Genomic DNA, 25,659 nt, shown 5'->3' with positions numbered 1-25,659 from the left:
GAAAAAATCCATAAAGGTATATTTAAGACCTCAGAGCATTGCACTGAAGACTGCTGTTTCTGATGCAGTTTGTGGTTGTATTTTCATCTGAGGTGCTGGTATGGAAAGGCAGGTGGTATTGTTCTGACAGTGGGAGTTGAATACATTTGACAGCAGGGTATAGAGGGAAAGGCACGGGGTGTGACAAGGGAGTGTTGAAGATGAGATAACGATGGAGTTAAAGAGTGCATAATGGTCTAGTGGAGCGAGAGGACATCAGCGAGACGGAGAGGTAGAAAGTGGGAAAACAGGGTGAGCATGTGAGCGAGCCAGACCTAAATGAGCACACTGAAGACAAAAAAACAACATTGAGATGGGAAACAAACGCATTGGAAATAATGAAAACTTTAGAGCCATTAACAGACACCTGTTTATCCTTGTTGCACTAAAGACAGGGAGAGCGATTAAAAGAGATGGGGATGAGGAGAAATGTGAAGAAAAAGGGAGACAAAGGTGTAGCAGGGAGAAAAAGGGGTTATATAAAAAGAGTGGGGGAAGCAGTCAGAGACAGATGCAAAATAAGAGTGAGAAGTTGACTGAGGAGCATTAATAAAAGGGTTTGGTGAGAAACACCCTCCCTTGTCGATTCTGTAAGTTATAGCTGAGGCCAGAAGCATAAGTCAGAGCTGAGTCACCACAGGCTTCATTCATCAAAAAGCGTCACTAGCAGTTTGGCATCAAATGTTTGCTCCACTGTAATTAACTAAGATGTCAGCAGTTGGTGAAAAGATTTGTCTACATCTTATGGTTATATTATGACACCCACACACACACTCCAGTCTTACCTAAAGAGAGAGATATTGTTTGTTTTATATTTTAATTGTGATTAAGCCTCAGAAGGAAAGCATGATGGATTGTCTTTGTTTGCAAAATGTTTAGGTCTGTGGAGTTTTGTTTTTACAATAATATATGGCAGAATACGGTTTCTTCTGTGGCAGAACAACAAGATCTATTATCGCCAGCTGTGCTATGAGTGATATAAAGGAAAAGGCGGGTTTTTTTGCATGAATTTAAAATAAAACACATTATCCTTGAACAGTCAATTTAAACTCAAATGAATTAAATAGTGACAGCTGGTGTCAAAACACATTGTACTTCTGGGTCCATATTGTTGTTATTTGCATTATTTGACTTCTTCCTGTGGCTAAGTGGGTGTGACATTACAGTAAAATGTCTCCAGTAATGCTACGGTGGAGTTTAATAGGGGAGAAGCCCGCCATGTAGGCTTGCACTTTTTTCAGTTGAGTCACTGCACTTTTTTGACAAATTTTGATTGACCAGTCTGAAGTCTCTGATTTGGGAACAGCCCTACAGTTTGATTCCGTCAGTTATAATCAAAAGCACTGCTCTTTGAAATTGTGATTTCTATGCAAAAATGATTAACCATTCAGCAGTGAGGGGAGCATTTCTCACAAATAATAAAACATCACTGTTCGGTGTTTAGTGTAAGTTGCTCCTCCTATACCCTAAGCATTTTGTACTAATGTTGGAAAAATCCTATAAAATTGTTGGAAATTCTAGTTTCTCATTTAACACTGTCCTCAATGAACCTTTCTAATGGCAGACATTTTGAGTTCTCAAAGCACAGGGGTAACTAATAACCTAATGATGGCCCTGTTAGATATGCCAGTGAGCCAGAATGCACAATACCAGTGCACTGGTGCAAGTGTATTAAGTGTAGCCATCATTAATGTTATTAGTTTGAGATGCACCGATTACAATTTTTAGGGCGATTCCGATTTTTCATTGAGTTTGACCAGCCGATACTGATTTTAGCCAATTCCGATTTCATTTTTTTCTAACCACTTTACAGCACACACAAATATTTATTTTCTATCTTTTCTTTAATAGAAAATTTACCATTTTTCATAGAACATAGAACATTTTTTGAATAGATAATCGATCACTATAAAATAGAACTATATAAATTACTACTGGTGGGGGAAATTTACACACATCTAAAGTGCAATGTTATGGAATAATCATTTCCCTCTTTTCACATCCAATATAGAACAACTGTTCGCCTGAGATCAGTAGAGCAGACGGCTCTGCAGAGCCGTGTATAATTACGACTTTATGACATTTCATAAACAGCTGATTGAGTGGCAGTGCGCTGCTGCTACATGCATGTAGCAGAAACCCTGCATGTGCACGTGTGGTGCTGATGTTGCGCGATGTAAATCATGTAAATCGGCATATGTCAGACTGACCGGCAGGTCACCGGTCATGGCCGATGACGTGAAAATCGGCCAATTGTGGTCACCAGCCGGTCAATCGGTGCATCTCTATTATTAGTTACACCTGTGTTTGACATGGTACATATTTAGTACACAACATGACTCGTGCTCTTTCTCAACTGGAAACTCTTACTGTTACTGTTGCAGCATCACCTTTGTTCACACATAGAACTCGTCGTACATTGTTGATAATGCTGTACAACAGCGTCCCTGGAGCATTAAGGGTTTCAAGATGGTTTGGGGAGATTTGGCAGATGCTTGCTGTTACCAGAAGGTAAACTTTATCTTTAACTATCAGTACATCACCCTGCTCCCCTGGTATTGTAAGAGTTTAGCATTCAGGGATGTTTGGGTGATAGGTGTCTTTAACATATATTTCTTTTTTTATTTATTCAATCTGGTTACAGCCATCCTCTGTTGGTTTGGCCCTTTTACCCACATATCACTCTATTAAAACTTAAATTGATTGAAGAGCCAGCTGCCGAGGAGAAATTGTAGAGTTTTACACATCCGTCTGTCTCTTCATATGCTTTTTCATCTCTCTTCACTTTCCTGCTCCATTCCCAGAATATTTAAGGTGGGTAACCTACTCTGTGTGTGAATAATGTGTGCATGTGTGTAGAGTGATTAATAGTTTTGTATGTCGCTTGCAGGATGTATTGATGGCTCGCTGTGTCAGACTAAGAGTTTAATTTGGGCCTCAGGAAATTTTCCACTGTTGGTTTTTCCACTTCAGGTGATTCATTAGGAGGGTGGTTACTGTGTTTGCGTGTGTGTGTGTGTGTGTGTGTGTGTGTGTGTGTGTGTGTGTGTGTGTGTACACTTGTGCGTATCAGGGTTTTCCCTGGCTCCACGTAAGGCTACGGCGGTACAAAACATGTTGAGTTCGCAGATCAATATATTGTTTTAGCATCAACATCGCTATGTGCACATGTCACATTGCAAATGGTTGTATGTATTAAGATATATTAAGAGTACACTCTATAAACTATTTTACTGCTCTATTGCAAATGGCAACTAAAAAAGTTTAACTAACTAACTTGAAAGACAAAGTTTAGTCAGCTCACTAAGAAAGGCAGGAATCTCTGTAAGTCCGTCCATCCGGTTATCTAGTCTCGCTTGCCAGACCTATTGGTGCGTTCATGCCACCTGGGAATATCAGGGAACGCCCCGGTGGTTACGTTGTTTTTCCGACTGCCAGCGTTCACATGCGTGTTTTTCTTCTTCTGTTATATTGGCGTTTGGCATAACAACTTGTTGCATGACTACCACCAACTGTTGGGCGTAGCTTAGAGCATCAGGTGTGTGAAAACATGGAGGCCACAATAACAAAAGATTTGCTGCTGTTTTCTTATGCGAGCATACAAACAGCACATCAACAGGTGTTTGTTTGTGTTATCTGCAGGACAACGAACGGGAAAGGACACGGATAATGTGGTGTTTTTTTATACATGGGCCTATTTATGAATAATTTGAAACATGTTATGTCTGTGTATGTTTCTTGGCAGAGGCGTTTGTCCACAATGAATAATTTATTGTCATTGAAATATTTTCAGTGAACCAAAGTCGCCTACATCAAACGTCAGTTGTCAACAACGCGTCACCAACTGGGAAACTCAGTTTCCCACCTCTGATTCCCACATGAAGTGACGTGAATGATGACGTTTTCACTGGGAAAAATGTTTTTCCGATGCCCATGAACGCACGGTATCTCCACAGTGCTGCGGAGTAAGGTCTGGCCCCTCTACACATACGCTCCTGGATAGGAGATGTTCCGGCGATTATCTGGTAAATGAATTATCGTTGATCCAGACTATCTGGTTATCTGACCTACTTGCACGAAAGACGTCACATTTGAGCATGCTATTGTACAGATGCATGCGCATGCGCGAAAGACATCACACGCAGCATGCTGTTAAATGGATGTAAACAGACACAAAGGAAGGAATTTAAAAGAACAGCCAAGTTAGCCCTTGGAGCTAATGCATGTTACTGCAATGCAACTACTGTAGCGGGGGTGATAAAACAAGATCACGGTTCCGTAATCTCAACCAGCGGGAACCAAGACAGCCCACATACTTCAATTTTGTGTGTGTGTGTGTGTGTGTGTGTGTGTGTGTGTGTGTGTGTGTGTGAGACAACAAGTCAACAAATCCAAATTTCAAGATGTTATTCACATTCACATTCCCGGTCTCCTGGGTGAAAGTCACGTTTGTTTGACGCATCCATCCACCCCAACCTCCGACCCCATGCACATACATACTAATACACACATACATACATACATACATGCACACACACACACATACATACATACATACATACTCAAGCACATACTAAGCACGCACATATATACATACATACATACTTATGCACACATACATATATTCACACTCAAGCACACACACATACATACTCATACACATTATGTGTATGTATGTATATATGCATGCATATTTATGCATATGCATGAGAGTATGCATGTATGTGAAAGTGTTTAGTGCCGGGATATATGTATGTGCAAGTGAAGAATTTAATTTTGACCTAGGTGGCTTCTCATAGGGACCAGTGCTTGTTGTGTGTTTAAGCAGCTGTTTTAATACAAAGCTATAAGTTGTACTTTCAACAAGAGTTAATCCAGTCTTGGTGGAGCTTGTAGGCTAAGCAGAACTGCTCTATTGTCTCCTCTCGCTGTCTCTCTATATCTATCTATCTCTCTTTCTTTTTCTTTCTCTCTGCCTCTTTCTATCTTCCTGTCTTTTTACAGCCTCCAACAAAAGATCAAACAGATAACGTGTAACAGCACTGTCCCTGGATCTTTTTACTTTGTCTTTAAAAAAAAGACACTGCGTGGCCGGGTTGGCTCACTCAGAGGTCCAGGGTTCGAATCCGACCTGTGATGATTTCCTGCACATCTTCCCCCTCTCTCTCCCCTTTCTCACCTAGCTGTCCTGTCAAATTAAATGCAGAAAAGCCCAAAAAATTATTATGTTTAAAAAAAAAATAGATTTGGTGTGTGGTTGTATCAGCATAAAATTTGACCTCCAAGTCATTATATGGGAGCACATGACCTGAACACCTTCATAGTTATGACCTTAAGTTATTACTGTGTACAGTGGCAGTGAAGGAATCTCCATCACTCTACTGCTCTATTCAGAATGTCTCATTAATCTACTTGTTGAATTGTCTGCACAGTGTGTGTGTGTGTGTGTGTGTGTGTGTGTGTGTGTGTGTGTGTGTCGCATGCAGGCTCCTTGATTGCGGTTCACTGGCTACCGGTGTCGTGCCAAAAAGTGGTCATCTGCCAAAAACTCATTGAAATTATTTCATCTATTTATTATTAGACTATTTAAGGTCGGACAATATCTACATTGGTGATAGATATACGGTTATGCTGCACAAACACAAATGTCACAGGTTAATTTTGATTTTTTGTTTTAGCAAAAAACATGCTGAATAATAGGACAGTTTCTTTCCTCTGTATTAAAAATAACCCGTCTTTTGCTGAGTCTAGGCATGCACCATATAATGTATTGAGAGCACATTGAGTACTGAACCGACTAGAAGTTGGTGGCAATATGCTGAAGGGCATTAAGTTCCTCTTCTGACATTTTCCTTATGAGCAATTGCAATTGATTCTGGCTGTGTGATATCCTTTTCACATCTTACACTTTCTTGCAGTGCTGGCTTCCCTACAGCCAACTTCTTGTTTTATTCTTTTAAAGTAAAATGTCTTTCCGTGAAACTTATGTTCTATCTTTTTTGTTTTAAGTTGTCAGAACTGAATAGGGTTGGGCATTGTACTTACTTTTAAAACGATTCCGATTCCTAAACCAATTCTTGAAAAATGAAAGAAAAGACTCTTTTATAGAGTTTTTTTTTTTTTTTTTTTTTTGGTGAGCCCAGAGGGAAAATATGGCGTTTTAAAAGTAGGCTACATTTACGGTAGCTAGCTAACTGTAGACTACAGAGAAAGTGTGATATTTTTACGTCCGGGAAAATATTTCAGTCGACACATTAAGTGGAGCCGACATGAGGAACCAAATTTTGCGTTCTAATCCGGTCCGATTCCTACCGGTTGCGTAGGAACCGGTTCCATAGTGGAACCGGGTTTCGGTACCCAACCCTAGAACTGAAGCAGGAACAGATAAAAAAAAAAACATCACGGAACATCTCATAGCCCATTGTATATGACTGGAGGGACTCACTGCCCATTGTATTGTAGCAGTATGTATTACCCCCATCTGTGGCAAATGTGTAGAGCCTGGTGACAGCTCCATTCATCCGGCTTCGTTTAGGAACAACACAGTTTGACAGCGCTGTCTTGAACATGCATAGCTGAGTGTGAATAGATTTCATGAGTAAAACAGACAAATAGACAGAGGTCTGTGGAGACTAACAGAAATATGAAGAAACTTATAGATGGGTGCACACAGTTTTTAGTCACATAGACTAGGTGATGGAGAGACGTCTGTGTGTGTGTGTGTGTGTGAGAAAGAGAGAGTCAACAGTTTCCCTCTTTTGACTCCATAGCCCTTCTGAAGTATGTCTAAAAGGTTCCTCTACAGAAACAAAATTCATTCAAGCAAAGTCAGTGTAGATTCTTTTAGGGACGCTAATTTAGATTTTTTTTCTGACCGATAGCCGACCCTTGTTAATCGATCATTAACTGTTACGACAAGAAGGCAACTGAGTCCCAGCTCATCTGTCCACAAGACTCGGACATACTTTAGCCTGTAGCAGACATGCTTTAGCCTGTAGTTATTCCTTAACAAAAATTCATTGTTTGATAGCTAGCTAGTTAGCCTGTAGCTAATTCTAAACAAAACATTTAAATGTTTGCTAGCTAGCTAGTTAGTCTGTAGCTAATTCTAAACAAAACATTTAAATGTTTGCTAGCTAGCTAGTTAGCCTGTAGCTAATTCTAAACAAAACATTTCCGGCCCCGGCAAGTTTGAAGAAGAAAACATGGAGGACCATACGTATTCAAAATCCAAATTTCAGGAACAGGAGTCTTCTTCTTCGCCCAGAAAAAGAAAAAGTATATTGAAAAGAGCAAGGGACCGGCTTTTTGAAGCGTGAAGGCTACCAAAGTTCTAATACATATTTTGAACTGCGTGGTGTGATAGAGTTGATTGCGATATATGATCTCAACGCTAGATGGGAGAAATTCCTACACAACACAAAATTCCTGTTTAACAAAACATTTCATTGTTTGCTAGCTAGCTTAAAAGAAGGGCTGGGGCGATATGCTTTAGTCCCAATTTGATTCTTTCACGATACATGGGTGCCAATTTGATTTGTATTGCGATTTTCATTTATTGCGATTCGATAGTATTGGGTATTGCGATTTTATTTTCCTTTTTTGACAAAAACTAAAGTTGAATAATAAACTTTTATAGGCAGTATATCATGAGACATTTCTAAAAAAGAATTGCTTTCTAAAAACAATGCACATCACAAGTCAGTCTAACATTTATTTCATTTGTAAAGAAGTACGTAACATGTATTATCTGCATTTTCTGCTTTCAGTCTCTTTTGCTGGAAGCGGTTATGATGTAATCGCCGTCGGCGGTACCATAAAAAGAAAATTTTTAGGTGAATCATTGGTTAAAAAAAATAGTCTAGGGAAAATAATGGATTTTAAAAATGGTCGCAAAAATATCCCGATACAAACGTGAATCGATTTTTCCCCCACCCTTATTAAACAGTCAGTTAGCCTGTAGAATTCCAAACAAAACAAAACATTACATTATTTGCTAGCTAGATAAAAAGTCAGTTTTTAAACACTCACATTTCAGTTTCTCTACACTATACAGTATGTTATTTGAAGCACATCAGAGACCATCAGAGTTTCTAACAACTCTTCACCCTCCTTCCTCTGTTTTTAGGCTTCTGAACCAACAGAACATTTTACCGGACAGGACTCCCACACTGCTGCCCACACTCAGAGCGCCAGTCGCAGTGGCAGCCACAGCAAAGCGTCTCAATCCCACACTCACAGACACCTCAGCACAAGTTCCTCCTCCACCCACCAGACACAGACCCGGGGTTTACCACAGCATTCATCCCAGGTTCAAGCACAGTCCCAGTTCTCAGATGGAGGGGTCCCCCCTGGTCTAGCCAGCACCCTGGAACACATCATAGGTCAACTGGATATTCTCACTCAGGTAAGCAGAAGATGTGTTAATCTCTCATGACAAGCAGCTTGCATTGTGCTTTGGCTGTGCCACCCACTCACACTGTTCAGAAAAAAAGCTTCCTTTACTTATAACCTCCAGGCCAGAGATGGTTTCTGCAACACAGAAATATTAAAAAAAACTTTTTCCATGATGTTTGGTGACTGGCACATTGACTCTACACAGGTGTGTGTGTGTGTGTGTGTGTGTGTGTGTGTGTGTGTGTGTGTGTGTGTGTGTGTGTGTGTGTGTGTGTCTGTGGTCCATTTTATTCCTCACATTCATAGTTACATTTCAGTATTTCATTGGCAACCGTCCTCTACAGAAGGTGGAAAACACTGGTACTGTCCAAAGGGAGTTACCTTGGACAAAATCTATGTTGCTTTTATTTATAATATTAAGTTTAATCCTGTATACACCGCATATGAAACACACCAGAGTAGCAGCTTACAGTCATTGCAACATAGGTTTCTTATTTTACACAGTATTGTACAATCATTTGTTGTCTGTTATAGTATGAAATTCACACATTTGTGCCACTTCACCAGTTAACTTGGTAAAATCCTAGGACAGAAAAACTGTCCTGACGAAGCCAGATTAAAACCAGAGCCTGCAGGACTAAAAACAGACTCTCGAATAAAAACAGAAAAGAAAAGTCATGAGTTAAGATCCAATGGTCTGCTTCGTATCAATTTAGTCATTTTTATTGTTGTGTGCATTTGTTTAGCTTCATAGATGTGATCAGTGATGGATACTGAGAGACCTGGAATAACTGCTGTAGTTTGAGGCTCAACTGGTGCAAACCTGAAGGAAAGTGCAACTTAGTCCCTTTAGCCAACTTGTCCAGTATGAAATTAAGTGGCTGCAACAGTTGAATTTGCAACTTCTATTAATCAGTGTTGTAAACCTAAATGCAATGGACAGCAATTCCATCATTTTGTTGCTGTAAAGCTCCTTGGCAAAGCCTGAGGCTGCAGCCACTGGCGGCTCTGCATCAGACCACACCTCATTGCTAGGTGATGCTAACACCTATCTAATTTATTATCTACTTTTCTGTTTTCCTCTCAGTGTTAAGATACAGTAAAATATCACTTTCTGTAGATGATTAAAAGCCATAATCCCTGGGAATTGTGAAACATCTGGATGTCAGATACTGGAAAGAATTACTGATTTGTTTTTTTCTGATATAATCACATTAAACCTTTATCTCTTGTCGATCTAAATGCGTCTAAAGGCTGGGGAGTGTTTAATTAAAATGGTTTATGGACATTATTTACCATTATACTGTAATTGCTGCACATTTTCTCCTAATTATTTAGTTTGAGCTTGTTGTAAGAATCACCAGATGATGTTGCACCGTAAACAGACCTGGTTCTTAGATATGTAATCTCGGGGCAACATCTAAGACCCATTTATTTTTAATCAAATACCAAAACTCATGTTGTATTGATTTGAGGATGTGTGCATGTTATGCTTATAAACTATACTTCCCACAAATATGAGATGAGATATTATGTGCCGTTTCTTCCTTCAAAATATATAAGCCCACCTTTTTTTATCGTTGTTAGAAACAATACCACTGGATAATGGTTCAAATAAACAGTGGAGGATTTGGCCACAAATACACCCATAAAAAGCAGGAAAGGAGAGAGTTTTTTTTTTTGCCTGGGTATAACAATTAATTTATCTACAGTGACAATTGTACTAAGGAATATGTTTGAGTATGGTGAGGTAGAAGAGAAAAACAGGCAACAAGAGGACAGAGAGATTGGGGGAGTTGAATAAGGGGAGAGAGCAGGGAGATTGTGTGTGTGTGTGTGTGTGTGTGTGTGTGTGGCAGAAAAGATAAATGATTAGAAACAAACAGAAAGTGAGAGAGTAGTGCAGCTATTAGCGATGCGTCTTAAGGCTGTCATTGAAAAACATTGTTCTCTCCATTTGGCTTTGCAGTGACTTCCAGCATTGTCAATCCAGTAAGTCCATGTTAGTCTCATGCGTGCACTGTGGGTGATGCAATTCACAGTCCTCCCAATAGCTCCACATTTATCCCTTGATCTACCGGGGGCAGTAATGCACCAAGAAAAGCTACAGTACCCCAACATAGGCAGGGAAGAAGACTGGCTTGTGAAAATCGATTTACAGAAACACAGGTTTAACAATTGTCTTTGCAAATGTTTTATGAGGCATGACATGCATTTAATATATTTGTTAGACCTCAAGGATACACACAATGAGTCTTGGTGACTAAAATGTACTAAATGTAAAAGTAATTTTTGCGCCTTTAATTTCCCACCTGAATGGGACGTGAAACTGAATAATCTTAAAGTTGGCATAAAATTCCGTAAGAATGCAGCCAATAGCACAGCTACAGGCTTCAACAAACCTTTTCAGTGTTCTCACTTGCTGAGGTACAACAACATAGCTTGTTGATGAGAGTTTTAAAAAAAGTTACAAAACAGTAATGGGGTGGTGATGACACATGCCTTTGGTGTGGGAGACCTGGGTTCGATTCCCACTGCGATACATCAACCAATGTGTCCCTGAGCAAGACACTTAACCCCTAGTTGCTCCAGAGGCGTGCGGCCTCTGATGTATATAGCAATTGTAAGTCGCTTTGTATAAAAGCGTCAGCTAAATGACATGTAATAATAATATTCAGACAACTGCTAGTTACATGTGATCTGCATTATGGTGTAAAAAATATAATGTATAGTCTGAATCAACGGAAGTACATATTCAGACATCTGATGCTTGGCTCACGCTAGACAGGCTCAACCCAGTTAAGTTTGCAGTTTAACCCCAAAATGCACTCTGTTTTACAATGCACGACAAGATGTGAGTAGAATGGGCTGACACTCTTGATCTAATTTCTGTTCAACTTGAGATTGGCTGGCTAACATTGAGATTTAAATCAATGCCCTGCCATCCTCTAAAGATTAGGCTGACAAAGCGGCATTATTTATTTCTGTACTATATTCCTTCTCCATTATAAGTCTTTTCCCCAGCATTATTTTTCACTATACAGCTCTTTGTAACTCTAATAATCGAGGAGACTGAGAGGGAAGATGATGAATTATTTAACATTAGACTGAAGCTTCCAAAGCCACAGTTTGCTGTGTTAGCTGTTTTTCACTTGTCTGCCCCCCCATTCCCCTTCCCAAACATCAACACCCCCAAACCCTTTCTTTTTCCTCTCCCTCTTTTTGATAATTCATCGCTCTTACATGTCCTTTACACTAAGCCTGCAGCCCCCAACTTGTCCCTTTCTTACACACTCTTCCTCTTAATTATGACAAATCTTGAATGAAGGTGAGAAGATTTGTTAACTTTCCAGTCCCTCCAGAAAAACGTGATTATGCATTCGCATAATTCAATGCATAATCAGCCAAAGTCTGCATATTTATGCGGGGGCCGCACTTTCACCACATAAATTGCCGATTTCTGCGCAAAATATGCGGGGCTTGTATGATTTCATAATCCCCGCATTTTTGTTGCAAAAAAGTCACATATATCTTAGCAGAAAGTTGAAAAATGTTGCGTTTACTTCACACAAGAGCAGTCATTTTCCCCTGTTGCCATGGGAACGTTATGAAGTGACGTTATGAAGTGACGTAATTACGCGATGTGAACATCATCGAAAAGCTGCAAACCCCGCGATGAAGCCATGATGAAACCGCAGTTTTTGCAAGTTCCCGCAATTTTTGCAAGTTCCCGCAATTTTTGCAAATTCCCGCAATCTCATCACATAAAATTGCATAAATATCCCGCATATTCCATCACATTTTTTAAGAAAACGTGCCACATAATCAAGGCTTTTTGCCCGCAACAATCACAAAAAAAACTCCACGCTCTTTGAAGAATTGCAAAGTTTTCACCACAGTGTTTGAGATTCTGAGGAATTGGATAGATTTATAGTGTTGCTCTGGGAGAATGAAACACTGCAACAAAATTGCACCGAGGACAGTTAATTTACTTTCCCTCTGAGCTGTAGAGGAAGGAACATAGAAAGAAAGATAACTCACCATAATTCTGAGAAATATGGTAACTTAAAATACCAACAAGGCACTTTCATGATACATACTATTTACAAATCATTATAACCTCTGAAAGTCTAAAATCGGTAGGGGAAAAGGCTTCTTGTCTGTTCTTATATTTGGTAACAATACAAACATGTTGGTTTCAATATATTACGGAATAACTACCGAAAAAAATGACTCACTAAATTACAACCGCTCAGACTCACTTCCACCTACAGTACTGCAGCACATTGCGCTGAGGCAGAGTCAGGGACACCAACTTTCCTGTGTTATGTAATGTGGCTTGATGTTGAAGGTAAAAAAAATTGTTTTTAGGAGCAGTGCTCAAAACTAATATTTTTTCCTCTGAATTTTTGCCATTATATCTTGTAAAACATATAAAATCCTTCATTACGTTTTCAAGTGGTCATTTTCAGGAGAGGTTAAGTAAAAAAAAAATAACCTGTAAGTTATCCTGTTAGCATGCTATGGCAAAGAGCCAACCTTAACACTAGTCTGAGGCTTGTAACTAATGACTGTCTGGCTTTTTATTGGCTTTTTGCCAATACGATGTCTTTTAATCTGGTTATGGATGCTAACACCGCAGCAGTGCTTGTTCTACACACATTCCGTTTATATTGGTGATATTGGTCAGTGGACTTATTCACACCACCATTCTATGTGTGTATTTGTGTGTGCTTTTTTCATTAGTTTTTCACCAGTTCCACAATGATTTTATGGGGTCGCTAATACCACTAGTGGCATATTTATTAACACACATCAGCTAGCTACATTTGAAGAAAAGAGCTGCCTTTGCCACCTTTACCCAGCACCAGTTTGCCTTTCTTTGTCTTCAGACTATTCGAGTGTGGGTCATACCAAAGCTATGAGACTTTGTAACAGAGGCCAGTAATGCTCAGGGCGATGGAGAGTATAATGTGTTCTGCAGAGAAAAGAAAAACAGCTTGCTCTATTTTTAGGAGCATAAAGATTTGGTTTCTACTCCAGATGAAAACTATATGCCCATATAATGTTGCAGCTGCCTGGGGACATGTGCAGAATCAAACACACACAAACACCCATAGTTGGCCGGGCTGAGTACTGGGGAGCCATATCAGGTTGGTAAAAAATACAGGGTGGTATTGATCTAGAAAACGGAGACAGGCAGAGGGAGAGACAGAGGAAATACATGCCCTTTCTTTCCCATGATGCATGAAATAGCAGGAGATGTTATCTAGTTTGATGACCCAAAAGAAAACACCACTCGCCCACACATTGTTGAAGTCAATGGTGTGTGCTGAGTATGAGATCATCTAAGGGATTTAATCTAAGGGATTTAACAGTCTTTATCAATTCCTTCATCATTACGCGTTTGATTGTTCATGCCTGGTTGTATGTGTTTGTTTGTGTGGCACTGTGGCGTCAAACGCAGGACCTCGATAGCCAATAACCATGTTCAAGCTGTATTGCTGCCCATTTTTCATTTTATTCCCATTGTTTCTTGCTCTCAGTCTTTTCAAATTGGAATCAAAGGGATTTAAGAGTCTAGGGCTGCCACCCTGCCATCAATGAGTTAACAAGTTGGTCGTATTCATAGACAAAATGAAAAATAATGACGACATATACATATGTTTTGGGTTTTCATCAGACCTTAAGAAATTCTGCAGGATAGGGTTAATCTGTGAAGCGACAATTATACTGGAAAAAAGTCAACTAATCAAGTAGTATTTAGAAATTTAATGACAATTTTCCAGCATCAGGTTATTTCTCAATGAAACTTTTGAGGTAAACTAAATTGGTAAATCATTTTTTTTTTCATTTCCATCTCTCTATCAAATGCCTCACACACAGCTGGTTATATTTTGATAAATGACTTATCTCTGTGCTACTTTCTAGCAATTTCAAAATAACACTCGCTGGCACAGGAAGGGACATGAAATTACAGGTCAAGACATGTTGACATATCTTTCACCCGCTGGCCCAAATCTAGAGAGGCTCGTCTGTCGAGGGGGAAACATGTTTACCGTTTGATTGTTACTGGCCTGAACCAAATCTAGGTTGCCAAGCACTGCTGTCCAAAAATGCTTATTAGCTGGGATTGGGTTTGTCACCAGGCAACATTAGCTCCGTAAACAATTGTCAGAGATTCAGAGGGAACTGTCGCCACTTTAGTGTTTCCAGAAGAAGATTCATTCAAATTTCTGTCATCTTCTTGCATCTTTTTCTTTTTTTCTTTTTTAACTTGGTTCTTTTTTCATTTGGATTAGCACAACTCATTAATGTTTTACTTCACCTCACATATGTATTTAATGATTAGATTATAATAAAAGTCAAAGCCAAGGAGGTATCAATCAACAATTTAGACCTATAACGTTGTGTGATGATGTTGGCTACATAGTTATGATTGCAAGCCAAGGTGAGTTTGTCTGGGTATAGCACCTTTCAAACAAAGGACATTTAGGACCCTATTTTAACGATCTGAAATGCAAGTATCAAACACCAAACGCAAGTAGCTTTGTGGGCGGATCTCGGGTCTTGCGCCCGACGCAAATCTAAAATGGGTTGGTCTGAAGTAGCTACATTACTCATAGGTGTGGTTTGTTCGTAACGTGCAATAAACCAATCAGAGCGTTATCTCTAGGGCTGTCCTCGACTAAAGAAATTCTTAGTCGACTAACACTTATATGATTTTGTCGATTAATTGATTAGTTGATGTAATCGACAGAGCTGTGCTCTTTGAGAGGTGGTTAAGACTAGAAAAGCACAATATAAATGTAGTTAATTAACCATCTGTAAAACTGACTTTCTCCACAATTAATCCTGCAAAAGCACCACTTTAAATCTTGTGTTTACCAGAAATGTGCCCATACGTTTCTTGGAAATGAGTAATTAAGCATGAATAAGCATAAAAAATTACTTATCAACTAAAGAAATCTTAGTCGACTAAGACCAAAACGACCGATTAGTCGACTAATCGACTAAAAGGTGGCAGCCCTAGTTATCTCACATTCCCTTTAAAAGCAGGCGCGCTTGTTCCATGGCGGATTGCTATTATAATGGCGTATTTGCTGGGCGCACGCTCTTAATACATCCATGGGCGCACGCCAGGAGCGGTTTACAGCCGAGGAGACAGACGTTTGCTATTGATTTTTCTTTTTGACAAAATGTAAATAAAGAAATGTCACAAAAACATACTTTCTGATGTTTTGGGCTCACTCTCACTGAATCACGAGGTTATGAATGCATGGTGATATTTTTGCAATGTAGTCTAACATTAGACCGAGATTACCTCACTATAGACGATGCAGCTCTTCGGCCTCTCCTCTCCCGTGCTGCTGCTGGGGCATTTGGGTTAAGTGGCTTCGGCACATGCAGTTCAACATCACATCTCCTTAAGTCCTCTAATATTTCCTCATTTATGTCATCAACACATCCATGATTCATGGAAATGTTGTGTAAAACAAGGTCATATTTTTCCTTGTATTTATGTATGGTTTGCAAAAATGGGAACTGCTGGGTCTGTGAGATGAGAGAAACGGTGTGCACACTCTACATTACGGCCAAGCATGCGCCCTTAAAATAGCATCTGAATAACGTGCCACTGACTTTAGACTAGGTTTTTCCTGGTCTGTGGCGGAATTGTTTTCTGAAACTGCAAAATAGCACTAGGGAACGTTTGCGCCAGAACACGCCTCCTCTTTTTGGTGAACTGCCCCTGGGAGCGCAAGTTCATTCCCTAATTTACCGACGTGAGTCTGTGGAAGGAAAAGTCCGCTGTGCATTGGGTGCAAAATAGGAATGATACATGCATCGGTGTACAAAGTTAATTGCGCTGGGTGCAAGATAGGGCCCTTAGAGTGCTTTACATAATGTTAAAGTGCCCATATTATGAAAAAATCACTTTTTCTGGGATTTGGGGTGTTATTTTGTGTCTCTGGTGCTTCCACACTCATACAAACTTTGAAAAAAATCCACCCATGCTGTTTAGAGTGAGATACGGTTTCTGAATGTGTCCTGCCTTCAGTCTCTGGGTGAGCTGTTCAAAATCGGCACGACTTTTTACGTCACTAGCCGAAACGAGGTGGCCAACCGTAGCATGCTAGCTCGTTCTGAATGGCAAAACACTGCTACAAAACACACAAGTTCACCATAATCTACAAAAAAAACTACTTACATGTCCCTATTCTGCAGGTATTCCACGCAAAGTTGGAAGTGTGCCCTCGTTTAGAAGAAGTCTCCCGGCTAATCCTGCCTTGTACTACTGAAGTTGTAGAAACAAACAGCTAGATGATGTGATCTTACCTAGCTACTGCACATGTGTGACTGCCAACAAAGATGTTACAGCAGTGAGAGGTCTCACTCTGTAGCTAAAACAGAGACCTGAACACAGGGTGAAAAGAGGAGCTGCAGCAATGTGCAGTACAACAAAAATATGGTGTTTTTTGAAAATTAAACCATGTAAACCTATTCTGGTACAACCTCAAAACACAATTATGAACCTGAAAATGAGCATAATATGGCCACTTTAAGAAATAAAAAATGTAAACAGAAAAAAATATTATAGATACTGACAGATTATAGACTAGTGGTGTGTTCACCACCCAAATTTCTTGTGGATTGCGATGCGCGATTACATACAAAGCCAATGAATAGATGCAAATTTGGGGTGGGCGAGGCGAATGAATCGAACACACAAAATTTGTGTCATTCGTGTATCCGTGTAAGATTCAAATATTTCAACTTGAGCAATGCAACTCAAGTTTACGTGCCTGGTGTGAATAATGCAGTTTGAGGGAATAAAAGTGCAGTAGATAGATCTGAAACTGCATTTATCGTCCAAAGGTTGCTAACAACTCTTTGACAATATCAACTACTGTAAACAGTGATTTCCACAGCATTATTTCCCAAGTTTGTCTATTTTATAACTTTCAAGTTATCTAAACTAAAGACTTTGCAGCATCTACATTTTTAGGTAATTAACTGGGATTATACTCTTCAAACATATTAAAAAAAAACATTTTTAACCAAACGCTGTTAAGCAATTAAGTTAACTGGCAGCCACTATAAAGATTTAAGAATTGTAGTATTTTTCTCAGTTCTCTTGGTTCTTGTTAGAACCGTGAAGGAATATTTTTTTTGTCTGGACATGAATCCTCTTTCTATTTGTTTTAGATGATAAAAGGCAGATTAAGTTATTGCTTTAATGTGCCTGCTGAAGCTCACATACAATAAAAGATAGAAAAGCCAGCTCTATCCTCAGTAATCGGTTCATTCAGATGGTAAAATTACACCTGGAGGCTCCTAATAAACAGGCCCAGATGACATAAATGCACAACAAATACTGTTACTGTTGGAGGATGTTGAGAGGAAAAGTATGTCACACTGTGATCTCACTACCCACACATGGCCGTCCTGTTTCGGAGAGCGACCTTCTTGTATTCTCTGTGTGCGTAAGTGTGTTTATGCAACTGTGTGAGAGGGAGAACAAGAGAGGGTGCGTGCCAGACACAGAAACTCTGGTGTTTTCGGCTCAGGCAGCAGATCTCTCTATGATAATCAGCTGGATTGTCTTGCATGCACAACATCTGTCTCAAACACACACAGAACTGCTTCTTTCACACACACAAACACAGCCATTATATAGTCATTACTGTCAAGCTGATGCTATACAGCCCTCTCTAACATGCTCTTTCTCTCTTATCCATCTCCTTCCTTCCCCCTTTTCTTTCTTTGTCTGGTCCCTCTCCTCTTGTTCCCTCCATCCAGACGGTTTCGATCTTGGAGCAGCGGTTGACACTTACAGAGGACAAGCTCAAGGAGTGTTTGGAGAACCAAATGGAGATCGGCCTACATCTCCAGAGACGAGAGGAGGCCTGAAGATGGCGGCACCAGGGAAAGGTTGAGCAGTGGTGTGAGGGGGAAAGGGGTCACACCAACACCAATAACAGAAACATGTAAACAGCACTCTCTCGTTGTTGTAAAATCACACTTAAAATGTGCAATCTTGCACACAGTCCTGAACCGTTTTCCTGACTGGACTTTAAATGCACACTGAGCCTTACTGCTGAAGTACTGTGTCTGGTTATTTAACAAAGAGATATCAGAAGTGAAGTTGTTGATTAGAGAAGTTGTTCTTCTACAAGAGTGCTGAGAGAGCAGTCCCTTTTCTGCTGACGAAGGACCTGCTGCTACTAGTCACTGTGTGAGTCGGTGTGTGAGTGTGCGCCCACGAGGATTGCCTGTACAAAAGTGTAGACACATGCAAGAGACTTTCGTATTTGCCTTTGCACTACACTACGTTTTTAACTCTATTTGTGCGCATAAAATGCTGCTTTTCATCAAAAAGCACATATACTGTAAACAGTTTACAAAACCAACATGTCCATTATTGTTTTAGTTGCACATAAAGTTATTAAAATAGGAACCTGAATTTGACCATATTTACAAAGTTTGCTGTCCACATATACTTAATGTTTGTTCACCTGCCATCATTAGTAGAGGCACTGATTTAAATCAGCTAACTAAACACTTGCTGCAGAGCCAACAGGGTGCCTTTATTGTGTAAAGGAAAAAGAGGACTGGTGTCAGACCTGTACTCTGTAGTGACAGATAGCCTGAGCGGAAGTATCGGTATCAGGAGAGAAGTTAAATTGTTGCATCATTAGTAAACACTCACTTGTGCAGCAAATGAGTGTTAATGCCGTCCTGAAAATCTTCTTCAACAAATGTTTTCTTCCAACTGTTTTCTTCTTTTTGAGTAATTTTTGCAAAAAAAAAAAAGGAACTTATTTTGCCTTTTTTTTTGTGAAATTATATAATTGTGTCCTATTTTTAAAGATTTTACGTTGTGGAACGAATGGGCTTACAGCTGAGAGCAACAGACGGGGTAGGAAGGTCAGAAAGTATTGAGAGATAAAGACATTGTTGGTTTTGGTCTTCTTACTGGACTGTTGACAATGAAACAAAATGTTAAAACAAAGACAGTCTTATACTTTAAGTTAAAATGATGGTGCGGTTTGGATTTTCTGTTCTGTTAGTGCATAACAGCTGATTGTAATTACTGCAGTTGGAAAGATAAGCGACTTGTTCCGTCCCTTTATATCCTGTGTCTGAAACTTTTATACACTGAAAGTAACTTATTGTGTACCTTCTTAATAAATGTTTTCCACTCTTATCTCTGACTTGAAATTAGTTGATAACGATTCCGGTTGCTATTTCACAACACTGAGCTCTGTTTGTGTAACAAGTAAAAGAGTTTGTTTTCATAATCATTGCCAAATCGATGATGTCACCGGATTACAGATTTTGAGTGAGGATTGATTTATTACAAAACATGTAGGGGCAGCTAAATACGCCTGCCCTGCTTGTGTCCCAAAATTCTTATGTTTCACCCCCTGAGTAATTTACGTAACCTGACCACTGATGCTAGATCATTACTTTTTATTTTTAGAAGCTTCAATGAAAATGAGCCTCAGGCCTTGCTTAGACGCACACTGTGCTTTGTAGAGGAGCATATTCATCTGAGCCATTAAATACCTATTCATTCATTTGACTTTTTTATTTAACAATCTGGTAATATGTTTACATACTAATGCAATGAATCATACCGAGTCCTATTGTGGAGGTCTGAGAAAACAGTGCAGGGTCGTTAAGGGGGGAACATATTAATGACTGTTTCTTTAAGACCCGGCTCAGGCTCTGCACTGATGGAAAAAGAAGAAAAACAAAACGTGCCGGGCCCACTCTCTTCCTTCCTGTCTGGGGCCTGAGGACACGCGCACACACACACACACACACACACACACACAGGCCAGAGAAAACGGCTCCCTTTACTATGGGCCTCAACCAGACAGCCTGCCAGGAGCTCTAGTCGAGTAGAGGAGGGGCTGAAAGAGTGGGTTCAATAACTGCAAGTCTTGACTGTGTGTGTGTGTGTGTGTGTGTGTGTGTGTGTGTGTGTGTGTGTGTGTGTGTTTTTCCTTGTGGGGACCAAGTTCAGTTTTACACTTGGGAGTTTTAACTTTGGGAGTGAGGACATTTCTGCCGAGTGAGGACATTTTGGCCTGTCTTTACTTTTCCCCCCAATTAATCAATTAGTCGATAGAAAATGCATCCAACTATAGAAAATGAATGCAACTATAATCCATAGTATTTTTCAAATAGAAACACCAACTGTTCTTCGGTTCCAGCCACTAAGGATTTACTGCTTTCTCTGTTGTATATCATTGTAAACTGTGTGTGTGCGCGTGCGCATGCGTGAAAAAGAAAGAAGTTGGAGAAAAGAGAAGTTGGAGAGCAAGCCTCTGTAATATGTAGCCCATGTGTGGCCCGTGTGTGTGTGTGTGGGAGGAGAGGGGGTTGGTGATCCTATGAGGAGAACATCTGGATAAGTTTTTCCTGGTGCGCTGTGGTTGCTGCCACTGCTTGCCTGAGTGTGTGTCAGTGTTTTACTAGTTCAGTGTGTCAGGTTTTTGTACTCTGCTGCTCCTCTTGGCCTTTTGTGTCCTCAAACATTGTGTCATATTCGGACTTTATGACATTGAGATGATACCCAGTCGCTCTCTCGGCCAGACTGCTGCTGTGCCCTAATGCATCAGGTGGAGGCTGCACTGCTAGACATAGTTTCACTGTGGCTACGGGGTGAAAAAAAAGCCGGATTTCTCGAAACATCTATTTCCAGTGTGTTTTCTTAGAACTGCAAGTTGTACTAGTCCCTGTTAGAATCTGTCTTTGGTGATGATCACTGAAATAATTATTGTAACAGTGTGGTGGTCACAATGAGCTGAGGGGGAACTGGACGTTTTGTAGTTCTAGGAAAGAAATGAGAGGCTGTCTGCGGAGACAAAATACGCCGAACGGTTTTGAGGAACCACAGTAGAAAAACAGAATAACTGCTTGTGATGTACAAGAGTTTCCAGTTAGTCACAGCAAAGCAGGTGCACTATATGTTTTTGCAAGCCCAAAGAGATGTTCATAAATACAGAAGGAGCCATATGCACAGGGTAGAAAAAATAATGCAAACACCCAAGAGCTACAAAAGAGACTCATATTACTCTGAATGTCTAGTTGTCGGCTATAAAAGATCTGGCGATATGTGAGTTTTTTTAATGTTAAGGGAGTCATGCTGTATGTAGGTGACAAATACTGGTAATCTGCATGCAATTATGGCCCACTTTTGAAGCAGTGTTTGCAATGACACTCAAGGTCCTTTTATCATAAAGTCTGGGTTTTCTACTGTGTTAAATTGTGGAGGTGGGACGCCTAGCCTGAAATAAAGACCACCTCCACCTACATCATAATCAATTAATTCACTGTTATGAAATGAAACATTAACTTTAAGGGGAAAAGAACAGAGCTATTGTTAGATAAAGGGCACCTACAGTACCGTTTGTACCATGTGCTTCTGTTTTTCATTGTGGTTACTTTCTAATTAAAAAATGTAGATACAGTACCTCTCAGCAACAAAGCCACATTAAAGTAACAACGATATAAAACGTATGTACGTCATATGTACAGGTGTGAAAAGTTTTAACAGTAGTTTTATCACAGAACCGTTTAACAGAGGAGAAACATGTTTGAGCCTTAGTCCCACCATGTCTTCTCAGACTGCTGCTGGATTTGGCAAAACTCCCTAGTGCCTCATTTCCTGCTTCATCCCTCCTCTCCCCTTGTCCCCCCTTTTTTCTCCCCTCATCGCCTCCCACTCCTCCCCCCTCTGAGACTGAGCCGTGCTTGTCGGCAGTTGCTGAGGTTTGGCGCTCAGCTCCTCCAACCCACGCCTCAGCTTCTGCGCCAAAACGTTCTTTTCCGTTCAATCCCAATGGGAGTGAATGGATAGAGTGAGGTTAGATTTTTGTTTTTCTGTTGTAACACAATACAACAACAAAAAAGTTTTAATCTTGTTGACCAACTATCCTGTTATGGCAATCTGGAAAAAGGAGCTGCAGTTCTTCTAAAACGCTGCCCTCTTATCCTCAGTCTATTTCTGGATTCATTTCAGTGGGCAAAAACATAACTTTGCTCACATCTGCTGCTCAGCAAAGATTTTCATTCTATACACATCTATAATATATATTTACTTAATATATAGTAAGTCAAAGAGTCCACACAGTAGAATATGAAACTACAGCTTGCAGTGTAACCTCGATGCTCCAATGTCAGCTCTAAATCACGCCTGCGTTGCCACTGCTCAGGTAACACAAATGCAACCAACTCACACATGCTTCATGGGGTGTAAATGTGTACTGAGAGTTTAAAATTGATGACCTACTTTACAACAAGCCAAACTATAAAACAAAGCTGTCGATAACCCCCCCCCCCACACACACACACACACACACCCACACACACACACAAATCACCTGCCTCTCAAAAGGTTGACTGCTCTTACTCGCCCAAAATTTATGAAAATGTAACTTAGAAATTATGTGTCTGAGACCAAGATATCCATCTATGTTCACTAGTGTCAAAGGGTGAGTTGGAGATGATCATTCATGCTTTCATTTCCTCTCGCTTAGATTACTGTAACAGCCTTTTTACCTGTTTGAGTAAGAAGGAGATTTACCATCTCCAGGCTGTTCAGAACTCTGCTGCAAGGCTTTTAACTCACATTAACAAAAGAGCACACATCACACCTGTTTTAGCGGCACTTCACTGGTTACCAGTCCAGTATAGAATTCAAATTTAAATCCGGTTCTTTACTTTTAGAGCCCTGCACGGTCAAGTTCCTCCCTACATCTCTGACTTGATACAGCTTCATACTTCCACCCGTAGTCTGAGGTCATTAGGTCAGAGGCTATTTGTGGTTCCACGCACTCAGTTTTAAACTAGAGGGGATCGATCATTCCAAGCAGTGGCTTCTAGGCTGTGGAATGTCTTGCCTCCCTCTCTACGTTGTGTGAATTCTGTTGAATCTTTTAAAAAGCAATTGAAGAATCTGCTATTCAAGCAGGCTTTTAGTTAGTCGAGGGGTTAGTTTATGGTTGTTTGTTATGTTTTCTATTTGTATTTAAATGTTCTTGTATTTTAATTTGTTGTATTGTATTACATTTTATCGTGAAGCACTATGCGATTTTTATCTCTGAAAGGTGCTGTACAAATAAACTTTACTTACTTAATTACTTACTTCATTGTCAGTCTTTTTGTATATATTTAATTAATCTATAAATTGATTTGTCTTAAAAATGTCATAAAATGTTAAAAAAAAAAAATGCCCATTATGATTTCACTGAGTACAAGGTGATATCCATGTTAATTACAATGATTTGTTAATTACAATCATTAGTCGCTTGACAAATCGTTTCAGCACTGAACTAGATTACAAAAAAAAAACTGGAAATATGAATTACATTTTTTGTTCAATTTATTAGACAAAATTCAATACGGTATTAAGAAAATACAAATGTATAAGACATTGATAACACAACAAAAAATTGTGGTCCTTGAAACCAGTCCATCGTCACCACAAGATGAAGACAGTCGATCATCATCAAAATTTTTGTATAAATTGCTGTACATATACAACCGAAATGTTACTTAAATCATTTTATCACTTTATCATCAATCATTTAAGCACTAATCAAAAGCATAAAAACATAAATTAGGATTAAATTTTACTGTCTGTTTCATAAATGGTCATTAGGTTATTTCGGTCACTTTTAGTGCAGATTTGTCACTGCTCTAGAGATCTGTCATGACAACTTAGGGATATATATTATATATTGGTGATCATAGCGTCTACCTGACCTTGGGAACCAAGTTTAAAATACAAATACTGGGGAGAGGACGCCACAGTGTTGCTCTGTATAATTTAATTGCAAATATGTCGAAAGGCATTTCCACACTTGATCCCAAGTCAGTCCAGAGTTGTAGTTAGTATCACTGATCATATCTGCTATTCGTTCCATACCAAGAAGATTTAAAAAACAAGTAACCAGCTGAATAGTTTGACTTACAAATCCAATTCAACAAAATCATTCTCTAAGCAGCCAATAAGCCTGCTGTTTGTTGCAAACAATGGGACACTGAGAAATGTTTATTTTCATTGGTGTAAATGCTGGAAGAAACTTTCCCCATTCAAATTAATGGACTGAATGTCAAGAATACAGCTGCTTCTTCATACTGTTCACACTGCAATTTCTTAAGAAACTGCCTTCTCTAGCTATTACTGATATTACTGATATTGAATTAAACACTTCTGTCCACAGGGGTTAACCTGCCACATCATTTAAATCAAAGTACCTACTTGTCCACAACACTGCCAGCAGATTCAGAGGAGATAAATACTTTATATTCTGAAAACTTTAATATGTGCCACATGTGTTCAGTGTTGTGACAATTAGTACACTGTAATCAGATGCTATTGCTTTAGCCAATGTAATAGCTGTTTATTATTTGAAGCCTGCTGTGTTGTGTTTGTCAGGCTAGCGTCAAGTTGTCATGACATAAATCTCTAGAGCAGCAACAACTTGAAACACTAGAGCTGAAACGATGGGTGGATAAATCCATTAGTCGATCAACAGAAAATGAATTAGTACTTCCAAAATCTATAAATCATTTGTCATTTTTCAAGCAAATAGTGTACTCCAAACATTAACTTGTTCAAGCTTTTCAATTGTGAGCTTTGTCTTTGAGGACATGACCATGTACTCTGTGATTGTTATGGCCATTTCTTTTTTTATTATTTTATGGATCAAACCATTATAGATAATTGGAGCTAATAATTAGCAAATTAATGAATAATGAAAAAATTATGTTATTAACCTTATTACACTTAATCACATCAGTCATAAACAGTATGCCAACTCACGTCCAAACTGATTTTTCAAATCCATATATGGCAATTACGTTTGTACATACCTAAATCTTGATCATTCAGATCTTTTATAGCAGTTATGTAACAGCAGTAGTCATGAGGTCACTTGTCTATGCTATAAATTGCTGGCTTAGGTCTGGAACAAGCTGAAACAAAGAGGAGGAAAGTGAAACTCTTCATGAGACAGAACAGATCGTTAGAGTGTAATTTGGCCACCTTTGACCATCTGACTTTATGGCCCTGTGTGTGTGTGTGTGTGTGTGTGTGTGTGTGTGTGTGTGTGTGTGTGTGTGTGTGTGTGTGTGTGTGTGTGTGTGTGTGTGTGTGAGAGGTGAGGACTGAGTTAACACACCATGACTCACCTCAGTGCTTTT

At 39.5% G+C, this 25,659-nt stretch overlaps 1 protein-coding gene across 2 annotated transcripts in view; it reads left to right on the top strand.

Annotated features, from left to right (window-relative positions):
- The window catches only part of poc1a (POC1 centriolar protein A), a 40,496-nt gene extending 20,851 nt beyond the window's left edge, over positions 1-19,645 (top strand). Inside the window, exons 10-12 of one of the 2 annotated variants that reach the window (XM_036002326.1) lie at positions 8,168-8,258; positions 8,292-8,446; positions 18,238-19,645. In XM_036002326.1, the coding sequence (XP_035858219.1) occupies positions 8,168-8,258; positions 8,292-8,446; positions 18,238-18,348 (357 nt within the window). In that variant the 3' untranslated portion in view covers positions 18,349-19,645. Of the gene's footprint in view, positions 1-8,167; positions 8,447-18,237 lie in introns of both variants that reach the window. The other variant, XM_031302071.2, reaches the window with a different exon arrangement.
- The last annotated feature ends 6,014 nt before the right edge of the window (positions 19,646-25,659 follow it).

The sequence above is a fragment of the Sander lucioperca genome, chromosome 6 (assembly GCF_008315115.2).
Source record: "Sander lucioperca isolate FBNREF2018 chromosome 6, SLUC_FBN_1.2, whole genome shotgun sequence".
NCBI lineage: Eukaryota > Metazoa > Chordata > Actinopteri > Perciformes > Percidae > Sander > Sander lucioperca.
Note: the sequence above shows the minus strand (reverse complement) of the source record. Positions and strands in the feature narration are given on the sequence as shown.